The 18488-nt window shown below is 38.0% G+C and overlaps 1 protein-coding gene across 3 annotated transcripts in view; it reads left to right on the top strand.

Moving 5' to 3' along the window:
• The window catches only part of NR3C2 (nuclear receptor subfamily 3 group C member 2), a 325725-nt gene that overhangs the window by 222894 nt on the left and 84343 nt on the right, over positions 1 to 18488 (top strand). For all 3 annotated transcript variants that reach the window (XM_045552097.1, XM_045552095.1, XM_045552096.1), the window contains exon 4: positions 747 to 863. In XM_045552097.1, coding sequence (XP_045408053.1) covers positions 747 to 863 — 117 coding nt within the window. The remainder of the gene's footprint in view (positions 1 to 746; positions 864 to 18488) is intronic.

Genomic DNA, 18488 nt, shown 5'->3' with positions numbered 1-18488 from the left:
CTTCGTTTTTCTCCCTGGCATTTCATTGCCGTCTAACATTTTGTATATTTTTCCTGATAGCCTTATCCATCTCCCCCAAATTGAATGGAAGTTAACAAGAGCAGAGGCTTTTGTCTGTCTTGGCCATTGCTGCATCTCTGGTGCTTCTAGTAGTGCCTGGTACCTAGTGGGGATGTTCAGTAACTATTTTTGAGTAAATAATGGAGCTAGGCTACAATTCCATATATTGCCAGTACATGCCACTCTTTTAGCCTATGCTGTGCCCACATCTGAATTTTTTTTTAGTTCCAGGTTGGTTTACAGAATGAAATAGTTCAGGATTTCCAGTTGTATAATTTGAAAGTCTTCCTAGTGAAGTTGCATGTGTAAATGGTGGGCAGGCATTAAACAGCTGCACTGGAGCCTTTGTTTAGATGGTGCTGCTGTGATGCCTGAGGGAATTTTGCACCATTGCCTGAACCCATGCAGCTATCAAAAAATTTAAACAATGGGGAAATGTGCCTCTACTTATATGAGAATCTTTTTGGCAAATAAATATAGTGTTAACCTATGTAACCTAAAGTCTCAGCTGTATTAAGCTGACCATCTCTTGTCTATATTATCCATAAGTCATGTTTCCCTTCTTCTTTTTTGAAAAAGAGATGTCATGGCAAGAAAGAGGAAGTTTTATATTCTGGTTATACATATTAGTATTTTATTCTAGTAGAATAGTTTTTTTAACAATTGTTTTTTATTATTTTAATCAGGGCAACACAACTATTTATGTGCTGGAAGAAATGATTGCATCATTGATAAGATTCGAAGAAAGAACTGTCCTGCCTGCAGACTTCAGAAATGTCTTCAAGCTGGAATGAATTTAGGAGGTAAGTTTTGTGTTTGTAGTTTAATAAAAATTTTAGTATGTAGTATGACACCACTAGGATCAATGAACTCCCAGAATTGAAGATGAAGCTAACATGGAGTGGAGGTTTCTAAAAACCTAATGAGTTCTATTTTCATGCTAAAAACATTTGAGGAGAAAAATATTTCTTATCTGGAGTTAAAAAGAGGTATGTTCTGTCACTATAGTCCTGGTGAATTTTTTAATCCTGAGTTTGCTGAGTTTTAAGAGCTGAGTACTTAACCAAAACCAAAACAGAAATGAATGACTTTCTATATAAAACCATAACTCACAGTTTTTATTGCCATATCTGTTTAGAAATTAGACCTATATGTGATAACATTACTGAGAGAGGAATTCATACCTAACTCTAGAGGGTAAATGTAGTATAGGAAGACCTATATGAAAAAAATCTTAAAAGGTTACAGAGGCTCATCTAAAGAAGGGGAGAGATAGACTAGAACCAAATGCAAAAGTATACAACATCCATGGATGGGAAGATTCAGCATCCTAACAGTATAAGTTTTCCCCAAGTTAATTCACAAATATTACACAATGCTAAGTTCCTAAAGAAGAGCCAGGAAAATTCTGCAAACAAAATAATGAGGGGAACTAGCCCTACCAGATAGGAAAACATATTATGCAGCTACAGTAATTAAAATAGTCTGTGGTATTTGCTTATTGATTTATCAAATCAACAGAAAGTCAAGAAATAGATCCAAATATAATAATATGGGAATTTTGCACATAATAAAGCTGGCATTTCAGATCAGTGGGGAAATGATAAATTATTCAATAAAAAGTATTGTGACAACCGGATAACCATCTGGAAAACAAGAAAGTTGAATGCCAGCTCTTCCTATACACCAGAATAAATGCTGGCGCTTCAAAGATTTAAACTTTGAAAAATAACCACAGAGATGCTAAAAGAATTAAGAAGAATGGATTTCTTTTTCTACTCTCCAAGCAGAGAAGACCTCTCTAAGTCCTTCTATCTGTGGGTTTCACATCTGCCGATTCAACCAACCATGGATTGAAAATATTTGGGGGGAAAAATAATAAAAGATAACAGTACAACAATAAAAATAAATATAATATAGCAACTATTTATATAGCATTTACATTGTATTAGGTATATAATCTAGAGATATTTTAAATTATTTAGGAGAATGTTCACATATGGAAATAGTATGCCATTTTATATATGGGACTTGAGAATCTGTATATCTGGGTATCCCCCAGGGGGTCCTGGAACCAATCCCCCATGGATAGATGCCATGGATGAGTGTATGAAATAATCTCAGAAGCTATAAAAGCAAAAGATTGAGAAAATCAACACTACTTACAAATCAAATAGTATTGCAAAGGCAAACAGTATGAAACTGGAGGAAATACATGCATCTTACACACATACAGTTAATTTTTCTCATAGATACAGAGCTCCTATAATTTCATAGGGAGAAAACCCAGCTCATTAGAGAAACAGGTAAAGGATATGAACAGAACAACCACAGATGATAAATACAATTGGTTCTTGAAACACACGATGAAAAGATTCTAAATGTAATCATAATAATAGAAATGCAAATTAAAATGCAATGAGATATAATTTTTTTACCAATTCACAAAGATAAAACATTTTTATGACATTGTTTGATGAGAGTATAGAAATAAAATCAAACTCATTGGTGATCTCCTGTATTTTAGGTGGGAGTATAAATTGGTACAACCCCTATGGAGAACAATTTAGCTGTTTCAATAAAATGTTAAAAGGTGCATGCCGTTTTACTGAATTCCACTTTTCGGAATATATCTTAAGTATATTTTTGCAATGTAAGAAATGATACATGCATAAAATATTCATTGTAGCATTGTCAAAAATGAGAAATACATTAAATATTCATCTGTTCAGGATTGATTAAATAAATTACAGAATACTCTTCAGACATTAATAAAAACAAAGAGAGCTCTGTATGCATGAATAGGAACTGATCTCCCAAATATTGTTTAGCAAAAAGTCAGGTTGCTAAATAACATATTTTGTATACTATTTGTATACAAGTTGCATATCTATTTTAGAAAGAAGAACATATTTTATAGAACATTTCTGGAATGATATACAAGATACTAGTAGTGGTAGTTGTCTCAACAGAAAGGATTTGGGTAGCTGCAAAATAAGGGTAGGATAAGAACTAATTGTCACCGTATATCCCTCTGTGCCTTTGAATTTCGTATTGTGTTGCAAGGGTACATTGTATACACATACTACCTATTTATTTATTTTATTTCAAAATATTATGGGGGTACAAATGTTTTGGTTACATGGATTGCCTTTGTACAGCTTGAGTCAGAGCTGTAATGTGCCCCTCACCCAGATAGTGTACACTGTACCCATTAGATGTAGTTTCCCCCATCCCCCCTCCCCTCTCCCACCTGCATGATTTCCATTGAATTTTACTTCTGTACGTGCTCATGAATGCTGATTGGTTAATTCCAATTTAATAGTGAGTACATGGGATGTTTGTGTTTCCGTTCTTGCAATACTTAGGAGAATGAGCTCCAGTTCCATCCAGGTTGTTACAAAAGGTATTAATTCATCACTTTTTGTGGCTGAGTAGTACTCTATGGTATATACGCCACATTTTATTAATCCACTCATGAATGGATGGGCACTTGGGTTGATTCCACATCTTTGCAATTGTGAATTGTGCTGTAATAAACATTCGAGTACAAATGTCTTTTTGGTAAAATGGCCAATAAACATATGAAAAATGGTCAACATCTCTGAGGGAAACACAAATCAAAACTACAATGAGATATCACCTAATTCCAGTGAGAATGGCTTTTATCAAAAAGTCCCAAAACAACAGATGCTGGCATATAAGCAGAGAGAAAGGAACACTTACACACTGTTGGTGGGACTCCAAACTAGTACAACCTCTATGGACCTACCATTTGACCCAGCAATCCCACTACTGGGTATTTACCCAAAGGAAAAAAAGCCATACTACCTGTTTAAAAGAAATAAAGGAATTCAAAAACTTAATCAAATGAGACTTCATTCTTCTTTACTTTGATGAATAAATTCACTGGCTGGCTAGTCAGGACTAGGGAATAAGCATGGTTGTCTGCAGAGCAGCTCTTGGAAAAGTCAAGAGGAGGATGAGTGTGGCCTGGGAAGACCGCTAATGTGGAGAACATGCTCCAGGTGCCTTAAACAGCAGTCAGAAAGAAAGGCCCACACTGGTTAAGAGGGCACACTCTGGAACCAGATTGCATGGCGGGAAGACCCGTGTTCTGCCACTCACTGACCTTGTAACCTGCTTAGGTCACCCCTCTTCTGTGCCCCGTTTTCTTATCTAAACCTCGCGTTGATCATCGTTACTACCTCTTGGGCTGTGGTGGGATTCAGTGAGTAAATGTAGGGCAAGAAGATGCCACTCAAAACATGTTAGTTGGTGATGGTAAAGCTCCTTGTAGCTTCCCTGGCACAGTCACACATAATCTCATTTCATCCTACCAGCCCTCTGAGTCCCCAGGAGAGGCGCTGTTGCCCCATGTTTTGGTGATGTGGGCCTCTGGTGCCCACAGAAGTGCCTTGCCCAGGCAGTGAGATAATGGAGCTTAGATCTAGGACCTCTGGGCTCCTGGTCTGGTGTTTGTGGGGTACCACACTGCCCCCTTGTTCTGCTATCCAAGTCATTGCAGACGTGGCTCAGAAGATCACTTTCTGGAGCATGTGAGTGAGGATCGGAAGAGATTATTAATAATTTAAAATGTGGATGGCACAAGGGTACAGCCATTGGTTTAAAGTGCACTCAATCTATTTTGTAAACTCATCTGAATTTTTAAAAAAGCACACACAAGGAAGGTATGTTTTCGAGTATCTGTATATAATTTTTATGTTTCTTTACAAATACATATTTACATACAACATGTAAATATTACTATAAATATGTATGTGATATATATGTTATTATACTCTCTAATACATAGTTAACTATTAGTTACTATACAATAATAAGAAAATACCTATACTCACAGGGTGTTTTAAGGATTAACCGAGTTAATAACCTTTAGAACAGGGTTTCTCAACCTCTGTACAGTTGACATTTAGGGCCTGATGATTCTTTGTTGTAGCAGACTGTCCCATGCGTGGTAGAATGTGTATTAGCATCCTTGGTCTCTCCCTACTGGATGCCAGTGGCAAGCCACTCTCCCCTAATTGTGACAACTAAAAGCGTCTCCAGACTTTGCCAAGTGTCCCCTGGGGGCATTGAGACCCATTGGTTTAGCAATAATACTAAATAATAGTAAGCATTATTTAAGAGTTAGCATCATTTTCTGCTAGGTTATATATTCCATCAAAGGAAGAATTTTTGTTCATTTTTTCCATTGCTTTGTCTGCTGTGACTAGAACAGTGCCTGGCACAAAGTAGATGTTCACTAGCTATTTGTTGAACTGAATGAACAGCTGGCATTTTTGAGGGCTTGCTGTATTGTAAGTACTCTACTAAGCCCTAGATATGTGTTATCCTATTTAAAGCTCATAAGCAGCACTAGGAGATACATACTCTTAATATGTCCATTGTACAAGGGAGTTAATGGGGGCAAAGAGAGGTTAAAGAGCTGGCCGAAAGACACAAAGCCAGGGAGTGGCAAAGCCAGAACCCAGATCTCTGTTCCTGGCACCAAAGCCCAGGCCCAGCATCGCTCTGCCATGCAGAGCAGCTCCAGTGTAGGTAGGTTGGCTCAGCCGATCTATGAAAGACAGCCACGGTACACAGGTGTTTTACTTTCGTCTACAATTACCTATAAGTGAGATTTGGCACAGGACATGCTACAAAATTCACGTGATTTGTTACTGGCTTCTCTATATACAGGATAGATTTTTGTGGGCTTTGGTTAAAAAAAATATATTTAGTAGAGAGAGCTCACTTTGAATCCTGAGGTCATTGAAAGTAGTGAGTCAAAAATGGGCAGAGTGAAAACTGATACTTATGCAAGTGGTATTTTCTTTAGGCTCAGGTTATAATTTAACAACTTCTGGTTTATGAACTAAATAATTAACTCTTACTAGTTGTCCAGTTGTGGTAACGTGCATTGGAATTTTTTTCTTTTATAATTTCTTTTAAAGCCTTGCTTTTAGTTTCTTTGGGGAAAAGAAATGCAACCTTTAATGTGAAGCAAGTTCTAAAATTAAAAATGTGAATTAAATTAAAACCTTAGCATGCGTGTTCCAATCACACGCGTATTCCTAGCAGAGCGGGGCTGTCCCACCTCTTTTTACCCACCCTCTTCCCCAAGACGTCTTTGGGGAGACAAGGCAGATGGCAACACAGTGTAACACTTGGAAGACCTTTTCTTTTAGTGAAGGACCACGACTCCGGGAACAAAACCCGAAATACTTTAGAATACCTTTTTTCCTATCCTGTTGGTTGACTAGCATGCAATCCTAACTGTGACCCTGAACCGGCCTCTCCCTTAGCAAGTGGAGTGAAGGAAGGAAGGAAGAGTGTGCAGATTTGTGTTTCTCAGAAATTAAAGCTATAAAATGTGCCTCTTCCCTTTTCTCTAGACCCACGCCCTCCTTCCTGCCATAAGTAGGATTCCTTTTCTTTAAAATCCTGCTGGGCTGTAGGCTGCATGCAAAGGAAACTACAGCAGAAGATGTGAGAATGTCAACAGAGAAATTGAAAGGAAAATAACAGCTCTTTGGCCCCAAGCTGAGCCTGCCATTCTTGCTATAGCCCCATTAGTAGATCTAAAAAAGTCATGATTCTATATACATGAGAATTGGCTGCTTTGTATAGCCTTCTCCAAAGGAATTAATCACTTCTCTTTTATATGCCAGTGTTCTGAAAAGGGTGATGTATACATGTCTTTTAGAGTTTCTCCTAAAATATATATAAAGCACAGCACTAAAGTTAACTGGCCCTTAGACCAAAAAGGAGTCCTTCTCAGGGCTCCTAGCTTGACTGTACTCTGGTCACAGAACACAGAGGGGGATCTTAGAGGGTTTTCTATCCTAGTCCTCCCATTTTACAGATGAGGAATTTGGAATGGAAGATGGTATCATTAGAGACCTGAAAAAGGCAATGTAAGGATCCTAATTCAGTCGTCTTTCCTCTTTTCTAAACCACCCCCCTTATTTCATTTTTTAGTAGATATGCTAAGAAGTCCGCTTTCACATTTCATCAAAGAAGACTTTAGTATATTAACGCTTTGCTTCCTTTAGGTTTAACAATGTAGACTTTATAAGCCACAGGATGTTTCTTAAAACTGGTTCCTGCTTCTGGTTCCAATCTACTTCCAAGAAGTATCTCCAGCTTTTTTTAACCCCAGAAATCACTTTACTCAGTTTAGCAGGATCCTTTAAAGGTGGCCATATTGGGTCAACCTTTCCCTCTCGGAATGTGACATGTCACATGGAAATCGAGAAGGATCTCAGACACAGGGGGGAGGAGCAACAGTAGACATCACAGTTGCTTTTGGGGGATGGAGAGAAGGCAGCTAGGTGAAAAGGGAAGGGAAACATAATGCCTATGCTGGGAATTGTTCAACGAAACAAATGCCCTTGTGTGTTACTGGTAAGAATGGAACCAAAGCGAGGAGAATACTTAAATTAGAACTCATCCACATAATGCAAAACTAATGAGCCAATAAAATTATGGCTGTGAACATTTAAAACTGCATAGAATACTTTCTGAAAAAAGTTACTAATAATGAAAAATTAGCATGCAAGTTATTTAGGTTACTTACTCTGTGATTACAACTATATATGAAAAGATTTGCATGAGTCAAGAGACCAGGGGGGAAGTGTTAGAACACCAAAAATGGTTTGTTAGCAAAGTAAGATTATGGCTATATTCTTTTTTATCTCTTTTCTAGTTTATTAATAATACAAGCATGCTTTATAGTAATAATAAAATGTAAAGAAAATAGACCTCACAATTTTGAATTAAAAAGAAAGGCAGCATAAGACTGGGTGGGGAATCTTTTCATGTTGGAAGGCCTCATTAATTTAGCTGTAATCAAATAAGGATGCATTGAAGAAACTTCAATTAGATATACTTAAAAATGTACATTATTTTGTAAAAATCTAACTACTGTGTACTTAATAATTTCAAAAATGAAAACTATTTGTTAATTTTGAAGTTAATCTTTTAATGAATTTGTTGTGCCTGTTTTTTGTTGGAGAGCATTTGAATATTTGGTTGCAGCGTGGAGATCTGCAGTTTCTGTGGATCCTCTAGATGAGTGTCAGTCATTTGTGACCTTACGGGTGTCTTGATTTGGGTTAGTAGGAGAATGTAGATTCACGGCAATAAGTGGTCGAAAAGCAAGAAAGCATTTTGGGGGCATGTTGCGGAAGGCGTGGATATCGTACTGCGTTTCTCCATATTTCAATTGGATCTTTCTTAGCATCAAACAATAACTTTAAAATGTCATCTACTGAGAGCTCAATCAATTCTTTTTTTTTTTTGGTGTATTACAGGGGTATAAATGTTTAGGTTATATATATTGCCTTTGTCCCACCTGAGCTAGAGCTTCAAGTGTGTCCATCCCCCAGATGGTGCACACTGTACCCATTAGGTGTGAATATGCCCATCCCCCTCCTCCCCCTTCCCAACTGCCTGACACCCAATGAATGTTACTACTAAATGTGCACATAAGTGTTGACCAGTTAATACCAATTTGATGGTGAGTACATGTGGTGCTTGTTTTTCCATTCTTATGATACTTCACTTAGTATAATGGGCTAGCTCTATCCAGGATAACACAAGAGATGCTAGAGCACCATTGTTTTTTGTGGCTGAGTAGAACTCCATGGTATACATATACCACATTTTATTAATCCACTCAGTATTGTTGGGCACTTGGGTTGTTTCCACATCTTTGCAATTGTGAATTGTGCTGCTATAAACATTCAAGTGTGGATTTTTTTTCTTATAGAATGTCTTTTTTTTCTTTGGGTAGATGCCTAGTAATGGGATTGCTGGATCAAATGGTAATTCTACTTTTTGAGAGATTATTTGAAGAATGCGCAGCTGTTAGACCTATTAATTGGAGAATACAATGAAAGGTTCACTGACTTTGAGAATCATGACATCACATTTAAATTAGCACTTCAGCCTCACCTAACTAATATCACCAAGGCACCTAAAGAACTACAGATAGCAATTGCTTTAGGCACTTTAGGTGACTCTGTAGTATCAACTAAGTGAGGCTAAAATGCTAATTTGAGTGGGATGTCATGATTCTCAAAGTCAGTGGACCTTTCATTGCATTCTCCAATTAATAGGTCTATAACAGCTGTGTATTCTTCAAATTATCTGCATATATTATCCTGCTGCTCCTCAATGACCTTTGCTAACTGGGGAAAATGTTCATCTGAAATTTCCTTTTGAAGAAGTATATTGAAGAAAGATAGCTTTTTTTCAACATGCATGGATTTTTTTTGCCATATATCATATATAGACTTAGTTTTACTTGCAAAGAAATATTCAAGTCTTTTTGATTTGACATATCACACAGAAATGCTGTATTCCTATAGAAATCTTCTTTCAATAATTAACTTTGCTGATTCTGTTCTTCTTAAAATTTAACTATCTCTTCTCCCAGAGATAAAATTTTGGCTAACACACCTGCCCCTGTGATACTTCAGAATGACATGGCAAATCCACACTGACTACCTCATCATTCAACTTTAGCATGTTAGGAAACTGACAATGTCAATGTTGTGTTTGCACAAATACAGTTAACGATACTTGTAACTTGTTGCAAAGTGTCACTTAAAGTAGTAGCTTTAGCACAGAGATTTTGCTGATGCGAGATACAATGAAAAGAAATGAGGGCATCTGGATCTGTGAATAACTTTTTTTAATCTATGCAATAAAACCTTCATGTTTTTCTTCATAGAAGGTGCACCATCTGTATGTACACTCACTAAATTTACCAAATTCAGTCCAACTTCAGGACATTTATCTTGACAGTTGTTAAAGTTATCTATTCCCCATGTTTTGTTCACAAGAGCACCCAAAGCAAGTAACTCTTCATAGCAAAGAACATCTTCTGTTATGACCTGAGTGAAGTATAAAACCTGTGCCGAGTTAGTAGTATCAGTTGATTCATCCAAAGCGATTGAATAATATATATTTTTGTTTTGAAATATTGCATGAAATTCTTCTGTTAAGTTGAAGGCTAATTCATGCTGCCAATCAGTTATGGTTCTCCTTGAAAGAAACAGTTGTTTGTATTTTGAAACATTATCAGGATCTAAGCATCCTTCAACTTCAACAATGCATTCTTCCCCAATTTCTACATCACTGAATGGCTTCCCTTTTCTCAAGAGTATGTAAGCTACTTTATAAGTTGCTTCAGTGGTGTTATTTCCAGGTCTTATTACTCCTTGACAGAATTGTCTTTGCTTTTGCTTTTTCATCTTTTAATTTCTGCAATACAACCTTTCACACCTCTCCCTCTAATTGAAAATATTTGTGGTCCTTATGAGTATTACAATGCTGATGAGCACTGAATTTCTTTAATGTTGATATTGCAGTATCACAAAGCAAGCAAATCAACTTATCCTTAGCAGAAACCAGATAATATTGCAATTCCCAGTCCTCATTAAAAAATAAGTTTTCTTCAGTGTTCTTTTGGTCTTCTTTGACATGATGGGCTGTTAAGCAGACAGAATTTAAAAATACTGTCAAGCTATGCAAGTATTCACAAATTCCACTTCAAACAGAAACAGTGCACCGTTGTCAAAAACTGATAACAGGCTAGCATACTGGACCCCCATAAACTCCAGCCTCGTGTGGTAGTGGTGCCAGTCAGGTGGGGGAAGTTAGAACTAAATCATGAGCGTAGCAGCAGTCAATGTAGCCCTTATGGCTCACTAATGTTCTAATCATGCCAGTCAGTCTGGGAGGATTATTTTGTTGAAACTTATTTTATTCTTTGGTATTTTAAATACATTCATTCTAAAAATAAACTAAAAATATAAAAGATGAAGAAAAATATATTAATAAAAATAAAAGGATTCAGTCAAATTTGGATTCAGTCAAAAAGCCTCATTTAAGGACCTAGAAGGCCACCATGTGGCCTTGAGGCCGCAGGTTCCCCATCCCTGCATGAGACTAATGATGCTACTAGGCAGCAGAGGTAAAGAATGAGACCACAGATAGCCAGAGGAATTATCTCTGCACCAGAAAGAGGAAAAAAGAAAAAAACAGCCATCTGTAAGTCACCTGCTGTGAATACTTTAAACACTGAAATGGAGAAGTGAGTGGAAAACAAAAGGCCTAGAGACCAAAGAATCACAGAATCGTGACTGGCACACCAAACCCAGAGAAAGAGAGAAATGTTTTACTTGAGGAAAATCTGCTTTCCCTGCCAGAAACTTGCAACTAGTCGTCACGGTCACTTCCAACATTCACTCGTGGTGTAGGTCTGGTGAGGGAAATCACAGGATCAACGCCAGTGAGAGAGCAGGTTTAATATCTGAAATCCAATAAGGAAATCATTTTTGTGTGTCTTTAAGGGTCTCCCGAGGCAGGACACGCAGTCGTCGAAGTTTAGAAAGCCCAAGTGTGTGGAGTTTTATGAAAGAGATGTCATTTCTCACATTCTTTCTTTCCATTCCTCTTGCTTGTAGACAGTAAGAATTTCACCGGGACCTTTGAACAGTAAAGTCAAGGGGGAAATAACATAGTTTTACAAATCAATGAAAGTATGTTTTTTTTAATTTTCATGTTTGTTAAGCCATATTAATTGTCATAGTAATTTAACCGTTGACATAAACAACTGGAGTTTTTACCCTGCAAAATTTCATGAAGAAAAGTTCAGGATTGGTTCCAAAGCAGATAGAACTTAGAAGATTTGCTATATCTCTTCAATGGTAAGATGTTTTATCATTCAGATTTTAACTGTATGATTCTAATTTGCAATCACTATGTACATTTTATATCAGTTTCCTTCAAAACTCTAATTAAATTGGTGTCTTATTTTATGACTGATGACATCTTAGAGCAGAAGCAATATAGGCATTCAATACAAAAGTTCATTCCTCTTCAGAAATTTACACATTGGTGTGCACTCACGCCTTGGTGAGCTCACCCAAGTAGAAAGCTTGAGGACCTGTGACGAGAAATATTTTGGCCCCATTTTCCAGAAAGGAGGTATGAATACAGCAGTCAGCATGTGGTAGCACATTTCCCGTACAAACTCATTAACAGTCATCTGTTAATTGTGGAGCATCCCTGAAATCAGAGCAATTTTTCCAACACCGTAATTTTTATTTACATGTTTTAAGTTATTCCATACATTTAAAAGTGAAAAAGTATTCATTTTTAACAAGTCAATTGGCAAAGCAAAATAATAGCTTTTCATGCATCTTGGAACAGAAGTACTAAGGGCTTTATTTTGAAGTTGAAGTCTTTTTGATATAGCTACTTTGAAAACACACATGAGCCAAAACAAAATAGAAAAGCATAAATAAAGCAAATCTTAAGGTTTTTTTTTTTAATCAACAATGTGTAAGGTGGATATTCTTTTGTAAAACATATCTCTGTAGCTGAACTGTTCTCTGTCCGTAAACACCAGCACCAACCCCGGGCCCTAAGATTGGGGATGGTTTCTGGGGTCAGGGATGAGTAGGAGGGGAGGGATATGGAGATATTAGGGAGGAGAGAACAAATCTCTTGCAACCAAGCATCATAGCTTTACTACACAGTCACCTTAGAAAGGGGCAGCCAGTCATTCTAGGTAAAGTACCTGCCTGCTCCCTGAGGAGTCACCTGTGCCGTGTGCCTCAGACTTTCATTTCTCAAAGTTGTGATCATTGAATTTATTTACTTTCAATTAGTAGGCATGCCCACTGAGAAACATAACTTAATCTTCATTTTTTTAATTTGAAAGTCTAGTGACTAATGATCTGCTTCTTGTAGGGTTTCTGAATAAACATCCTCTTCTCCCCATCTTCATGCTGAACTAAATGATTGTGAAGATGGGGAAGCTATTTATGTTACCGTTAAGTTCTCCGTTCTCACTTCTAGAATGTATAGGAAACCATTCAACTAACTTTCCTTCAACTAATGATCCTTCAGTCTTCCGCGGTAAATATGTGAGATATTTAGTCTCTTTTCAGGTGATGATTTTTCTGGACAGATAATATGATTTTAAAGGCTAACCCAATTCTAACCTGTTTTAAAACTATCTTTATTGATTTGCCAACTTATAACATACATACTTGTTATCATGACTAATAAAGGAAAGTAAAAGTTCTTTGTAATAAATTGAGAGACTAAAGATGGAGTAACAGTCAAGATGTTTGCTGAGCACTTTATTTGCTGATTAAACATTAATGATTTAAAGTTTGACAGAGGGGGTTCTTAAAAGCTTGAACTAGCAAAGCAAATAAAAAATGATTTCATCAGAATATGCTGCTTCCTTATTTTGAAAAGAAGATTTGGCAACAATGTAAAGGCAATTCCTGATTTAGATCATGTAAATAAGAAACTCCAAAATGTAATTGTTCTATATTCCTCCTTCAGTGTTTTATACAGAATTTGTCTTGAGAGCACGATGATGTAAAATATTTTAAGTAGTAATGAAAGTACACATTTATTCTGCCAAATAATTATTTTCATATTAAGATTAATTTATATAGGGAGGGGATCATAGAGTTTAAAAAGTGCATCTCTGATGAAGCTATGAATTCATTCAGCAAATGTTAATATTTGTCACATATCTCTGATATGCCAGGCATTCCACAGGATGATACAAATGTATTAATAGTAAGGAGAAGGTAGGCACTGGCTTTGCTTTAAGGATGAAGAAATTTATTATAGGCCTGATAAGTATTGAAAATTTAGCAAAAGGATACATGAAGAACACCTTTAGTGTTGGCAATGGCCTGAGTCCCTGGAGTTGTCTCTCTTTGCATTGAAACAAGGTGGAGACAACTCGGGACGGCCTCATGGGACTCTTTGCCTCAGTGTTTTGGTAGGTTCATCCTCGATGCCCCCTTTGTGCCCCCATCCCATCAGATGACCCTGTGGTGTCTGCTGCTGCTTGCATGGGCCTTGTCCGGAGCGGAGCAGCTCTGCATCCTGGAAACCTTGCAGAGGGCCCCGGTTCCTTCCCAACTGCTCCTCACCTCAGTTCCAATTTCAGCATCTATAATGGAAAAAGCTGCTCCTGAACTCGGATTATGAAAATGAGCCATGTGCATTCTTAACAAAACAAAAAAATTGAATGCAACTTTTCTCTACAGACTTCTGGCCCCCTTAGAGTTTTTTAAGTCATTTCTCATCTGAGGATGATTGAGGCAGCTCTGGATGATGTCTGGGGAACACTGGCCATGTCCACATCTCTTTGTTTCTCAAAGTTATAATCCTGGAATTTATTTACTTTCAATTAATAGGTGTGTCCACTGAGAAATGGCTATGAAGGAGTCTGGCACTGGGGCAGCCTCCTTCCTAGTGACTGACTCTCTTCCCTCTCCCTTCGGTTCTTGAACTGCCTTGACACGCTACTGTTTCCCCTGGGACCTCTTCAGAACTGATTTTCAGCAACTGCCAGAGAGACTGGGAGGCAAACTTTTATGAACAATTAAAAATTCCTAAAAGTTCCTGAAGATGTCTTTTAACAACAAAGTTTTTTCACTCTAATCTTCAAATCAAGCCATTCTTAATTCTAGAATGAGACTAATTCACACGTGAAAATTCAAAGAGTTTCATCCTATTTGTTATTTACATATGGAGGCATAAAATACACCACAGTAGAAAAATAAAAAGAAAAGAATATATGAAAGGGATTTTATGTTATTGTACAGAAATATCTGCATATATTAGCTCACTGTATATATGTGTGTATATATAATTTTTTAAAGCAGAAAACTTAAATCTCATGGCATAAAAACTTTTTCATCCTGCATATAACTCAGATTTTGAAATAAATGAAGTTGAGTCAGATTAAAAATTCTAATCTAAATTGAAAAGATTTCATGGAGTTAGGAAGACTGAATAATTAATCCATCCTTTTGGACAGTTCTCACTGCATGTCAGAATCACCTGTCAAGTCTTTGTTTCAAATATACTCCCCATGCTCTGCTCCTAAAGATCTTGTGCAGTAAATCTGAATAGGGCATAGGCATCCTTACTTTTATAAACTCCACATGTTGCACGTCAGTTCACTAGAGCGGGGAACCACTGTTCCAGGGGTTGCTGACATTGGCGACATTTTTCTTAGGATAAGAAAGCCCTTTAGTTGATTTTTTTTTTAAAGCCCTTTAGTTTTAACTTTTTCTCCATTTAGTGTTACTTTGATTTTTTTCAAGGATATAATTGACCAGAATTCTGTAAGTGTTTCTTCACTGGGAGAAGTCCCTGAAAATGATGTTTCAAATTAATATATTTGCGTTTTTCTTGCTAACCCTAACACGGCCTTACAAAGGGATATGTTAGCTTTTATTCTGCTGGCTTTATCAGTTTTGTGTCTCACTAAGCACTAACTTAAATATGCTTGATAAGCTGTACATTTAAATGCTACGAACATTTAGGGTAGAGGGTTCAAAACTCCAAAATGAAGGTGTAGGTCGCATATCCTGAAGGAGGATGAGCACTGAAACAGTGACCCCACCTTTCTGTATCGGGGAGTCAAGAGGGGGGAGCAATCTCAGGAGGAAGATTGAGGGGGAGGAGGAGGGACACTGGAGTGGCTTGTGAGTCATTAGGAGAGAGAGGGAACCAGCCTGGCGATGCCACCCTAAGTCCACGTGTCTGCCCCCACCCCAGACCCTGGACACGCATAGACATTTGCACCCACTGGGGAGAGGCAGAGAGGAGAAAAGGGAGCCAGTTACCCCCTGCCTGCCACCCTCTCCGAGCCCCAGGTCCCCGCCTCGGTTGCCTTGTGTCATGCCTGTAGTCAGCAGAGTCAGAAGGAAATGTCTGTGCACAGTTGGTTTCTTCCAATCCCTGAAGCAGGTATGTTTACCTCCATACTATTCGTTCTTCAGAGGAAATAACCTCTTGAGCCACTTCTAAATCCCCACTCAATAGAGATGGTGGGATCATGCCATTAAACTTTTCCAGATAATATTAGTGACGATACTGTTGTTGGCTTTCCAGTTGTTTTATGGGCAAAGAAAAATCCTTACCTAGCTTCTAAATGTTATGTAAGAGATTTGATTAAAAAACTCTGGAGTTGAAAAACAGATCCAGAGCAAAGGAGAACCTTAAAAGGAGCTGACTTTATTTATTTTACTCTGAGACCCACTGTCGTGTTCTCAAACACGCTTTCGTATCTATCCAGTTGGTCAGTTTTTCTCAAGTCATTTGACTTATGTTTTTTCTTTAATAAACAATCTGAAGGGTCCCCTTTGGTTATTTGAAATTCAAAACAAGGGGAATCCTATGACTGAACGTGAAACAGTGAACACAATGCTAGTTTGTTTTCAACCCACAAACATGCACACTCCTTTCTGTCTCTGGCCTCTCCCCTGTCCCTTGAGAGGCTCTGAGCCACTCCCAGGAATCATCCTGTCCCATGCGACTGGTCCTGCCACCTGCCCCTCTGGGCCGTCTGCACAGTCAGTGGCTTCTCCACCCACACGCTCTCTGCTCCAGTGCTGCCCACGTTCTTTGGCTCGTGGCCCCCCCATCTTCCTCTTCCTTGGTCACATCTCCTTCTCTCCATGCCTCTGTCTTTCATTAATAAGGACCATTGTGGTTACATCGCACACACAGGCAATCCAAGATAATTTCCTTATCTTAAAATCCTCAAGTAACTCTGCAGAGTCCGTTTTGCCATGTAAGGTAACACATTCCCAGGTTCTAGGGATTAGGAAGTGAACAGCACCCAGGGACCATTTTTCTGCCCACCACACCATGTCATGACCTGTGTCCGACAAAAACATGCCACCGCTCTGCGCTTTCTAGATACTTCCCCGATTCTGGCCCTCTGTATACTCACGCACTCATTCTCTCTCCTTACTCCCCGACACCACCACTCCTTTCCCTGAAGTCACTCTGAATTCTCACTCACAACCTCCCAGTTGTGCCTTTGTCCACACAGTTCTTAGGGACAGCACGTTCCTGCCCTCTGCTGCTAAGTCTCTATCGCCCCCTTCAGACTTGCCTAAGGAAACGCACCACCTCCAGGGCAAGTACACTCAGATCAGTCTTTCACACGGTGGGAAGGACTTTCATTCCCTTTTAGGCAGTTTTAAAATGTTATATATTTTTATATTAATAATTTATTAAGACTTTGCCTATAAATCTTTTTATTACTTCCTTAGGTGGAGTTGATTAGTGCCTTCTCTCTTCTTCCAAAGCCTCTGTTATAGCGCTCATCGCATTTTATTATAATTATCTGTTTATAGGTATTTCTTGCCAAAGAAACTTTGAAGTTTTCAACAACAGTATTGTCCTTTTGTCTTTATATCCACATAACTTAGTGCAGTAGATGCTTAATAAATGCTTATTGAACAAATGAATGAATGAATGAATGAACATGCAGTTAAATCTCTCCTGTATACTACTAAGCAGAATTTAGCACCCCCCCAAAAAATCAAAGTTTGGTTATACATTTATTAAAGACACAAAGGACTTCATTATAAAAACAGCCACATAAGCAAGACTCAAAGGATGGTATTTTAACAAAGTTCTAGTGTAATATTATTTTTTCAATCCCTGCATCAAGAAGGTGCCATTTCAGAAAAAATAAGTCTTGATCTTAATGTTGATTTATATAGTATAATTTGGCAACTTCTTAAATGATAATGTAGTATAGAAAAGATTTAGGTTTAACACGTCTCTCCAATTTTTGATGAGGAATTTTAAGTGATGTTTGAACTTGACTATGCTTACCTAACCACAGTTTCGTCACCAGCATGAGAGAAAGTGGGATGTTGGGATTGCTGCTGCAGTTGTTAAGGTGGGAATTCTAGTCCCGGTCAGGGGGGTTATAGTGAAGCATTAAGCTCCGTGTAAGAGAAAGTTAGGACAAGTTGACCCAGCATAGAAGGGCTGGAGAAATGAGCCCCTAAAATAAATGTAAAAAAGCAAGGATAGGAGGTAATGGAGAGAAAAGAAAAAACCCAAGGAGTGAAGCAAACCCAAGATGAGTAGGTTAAGATGAAGATTTACTTAAGAAGCTTAGTGGAATAAAACCCCGGGGTTATCAACTACATTAGTGGAATCCATGGTTTCTAGAACAGATGCAATCCAAAGTCAGAGTCGGGGATATGTGCTGATTTCACATGGGAGGAACACCTGTCCTCCTGGGAACTTTAAGATTGACAGAAACCCTCAGTCCATGTCATCAGGGTGGCCAGTTAAGTGGAGTGGAAATAAGCAATGCTATATTTAAGACCATAAACACAAAGACAAGTATTGAAGCTCCACTTCTGGGAAATAGACGAGCCTGCCAGCTGAAATAAGAGGGTTTTATCAGGCAGGACCTGTAAGGCATTCATCCATGAGAAAAATGTATGCCTACATAACTAGAGAGTGTGAAGCTGCACTCATGATTGAAGTCACTCTGTGTGGGTCATACGTGGCAATTCCTTCACGCCATAGTCATGTTAATGGTATGCTTA

The sequence above is a fragment of the Lemur catta genome, chromosome 5 (assembly GCF_020740605.2).
Source record: "Lemur catta isolate mLemCat1 chromosome 5, mLemCat1.pri, whole genome shotgun sequence".
NCBI lineage: Eukaryota > Metazoa > Chordata > Mammalia > Primates > Lemuridae > Lemur > Lemur catta.
The sequence above is the reverse complement of the archived record's forward strand: the minus strand, read 5'-3'. Positions and strand labels throughout refer to the sequence as shown.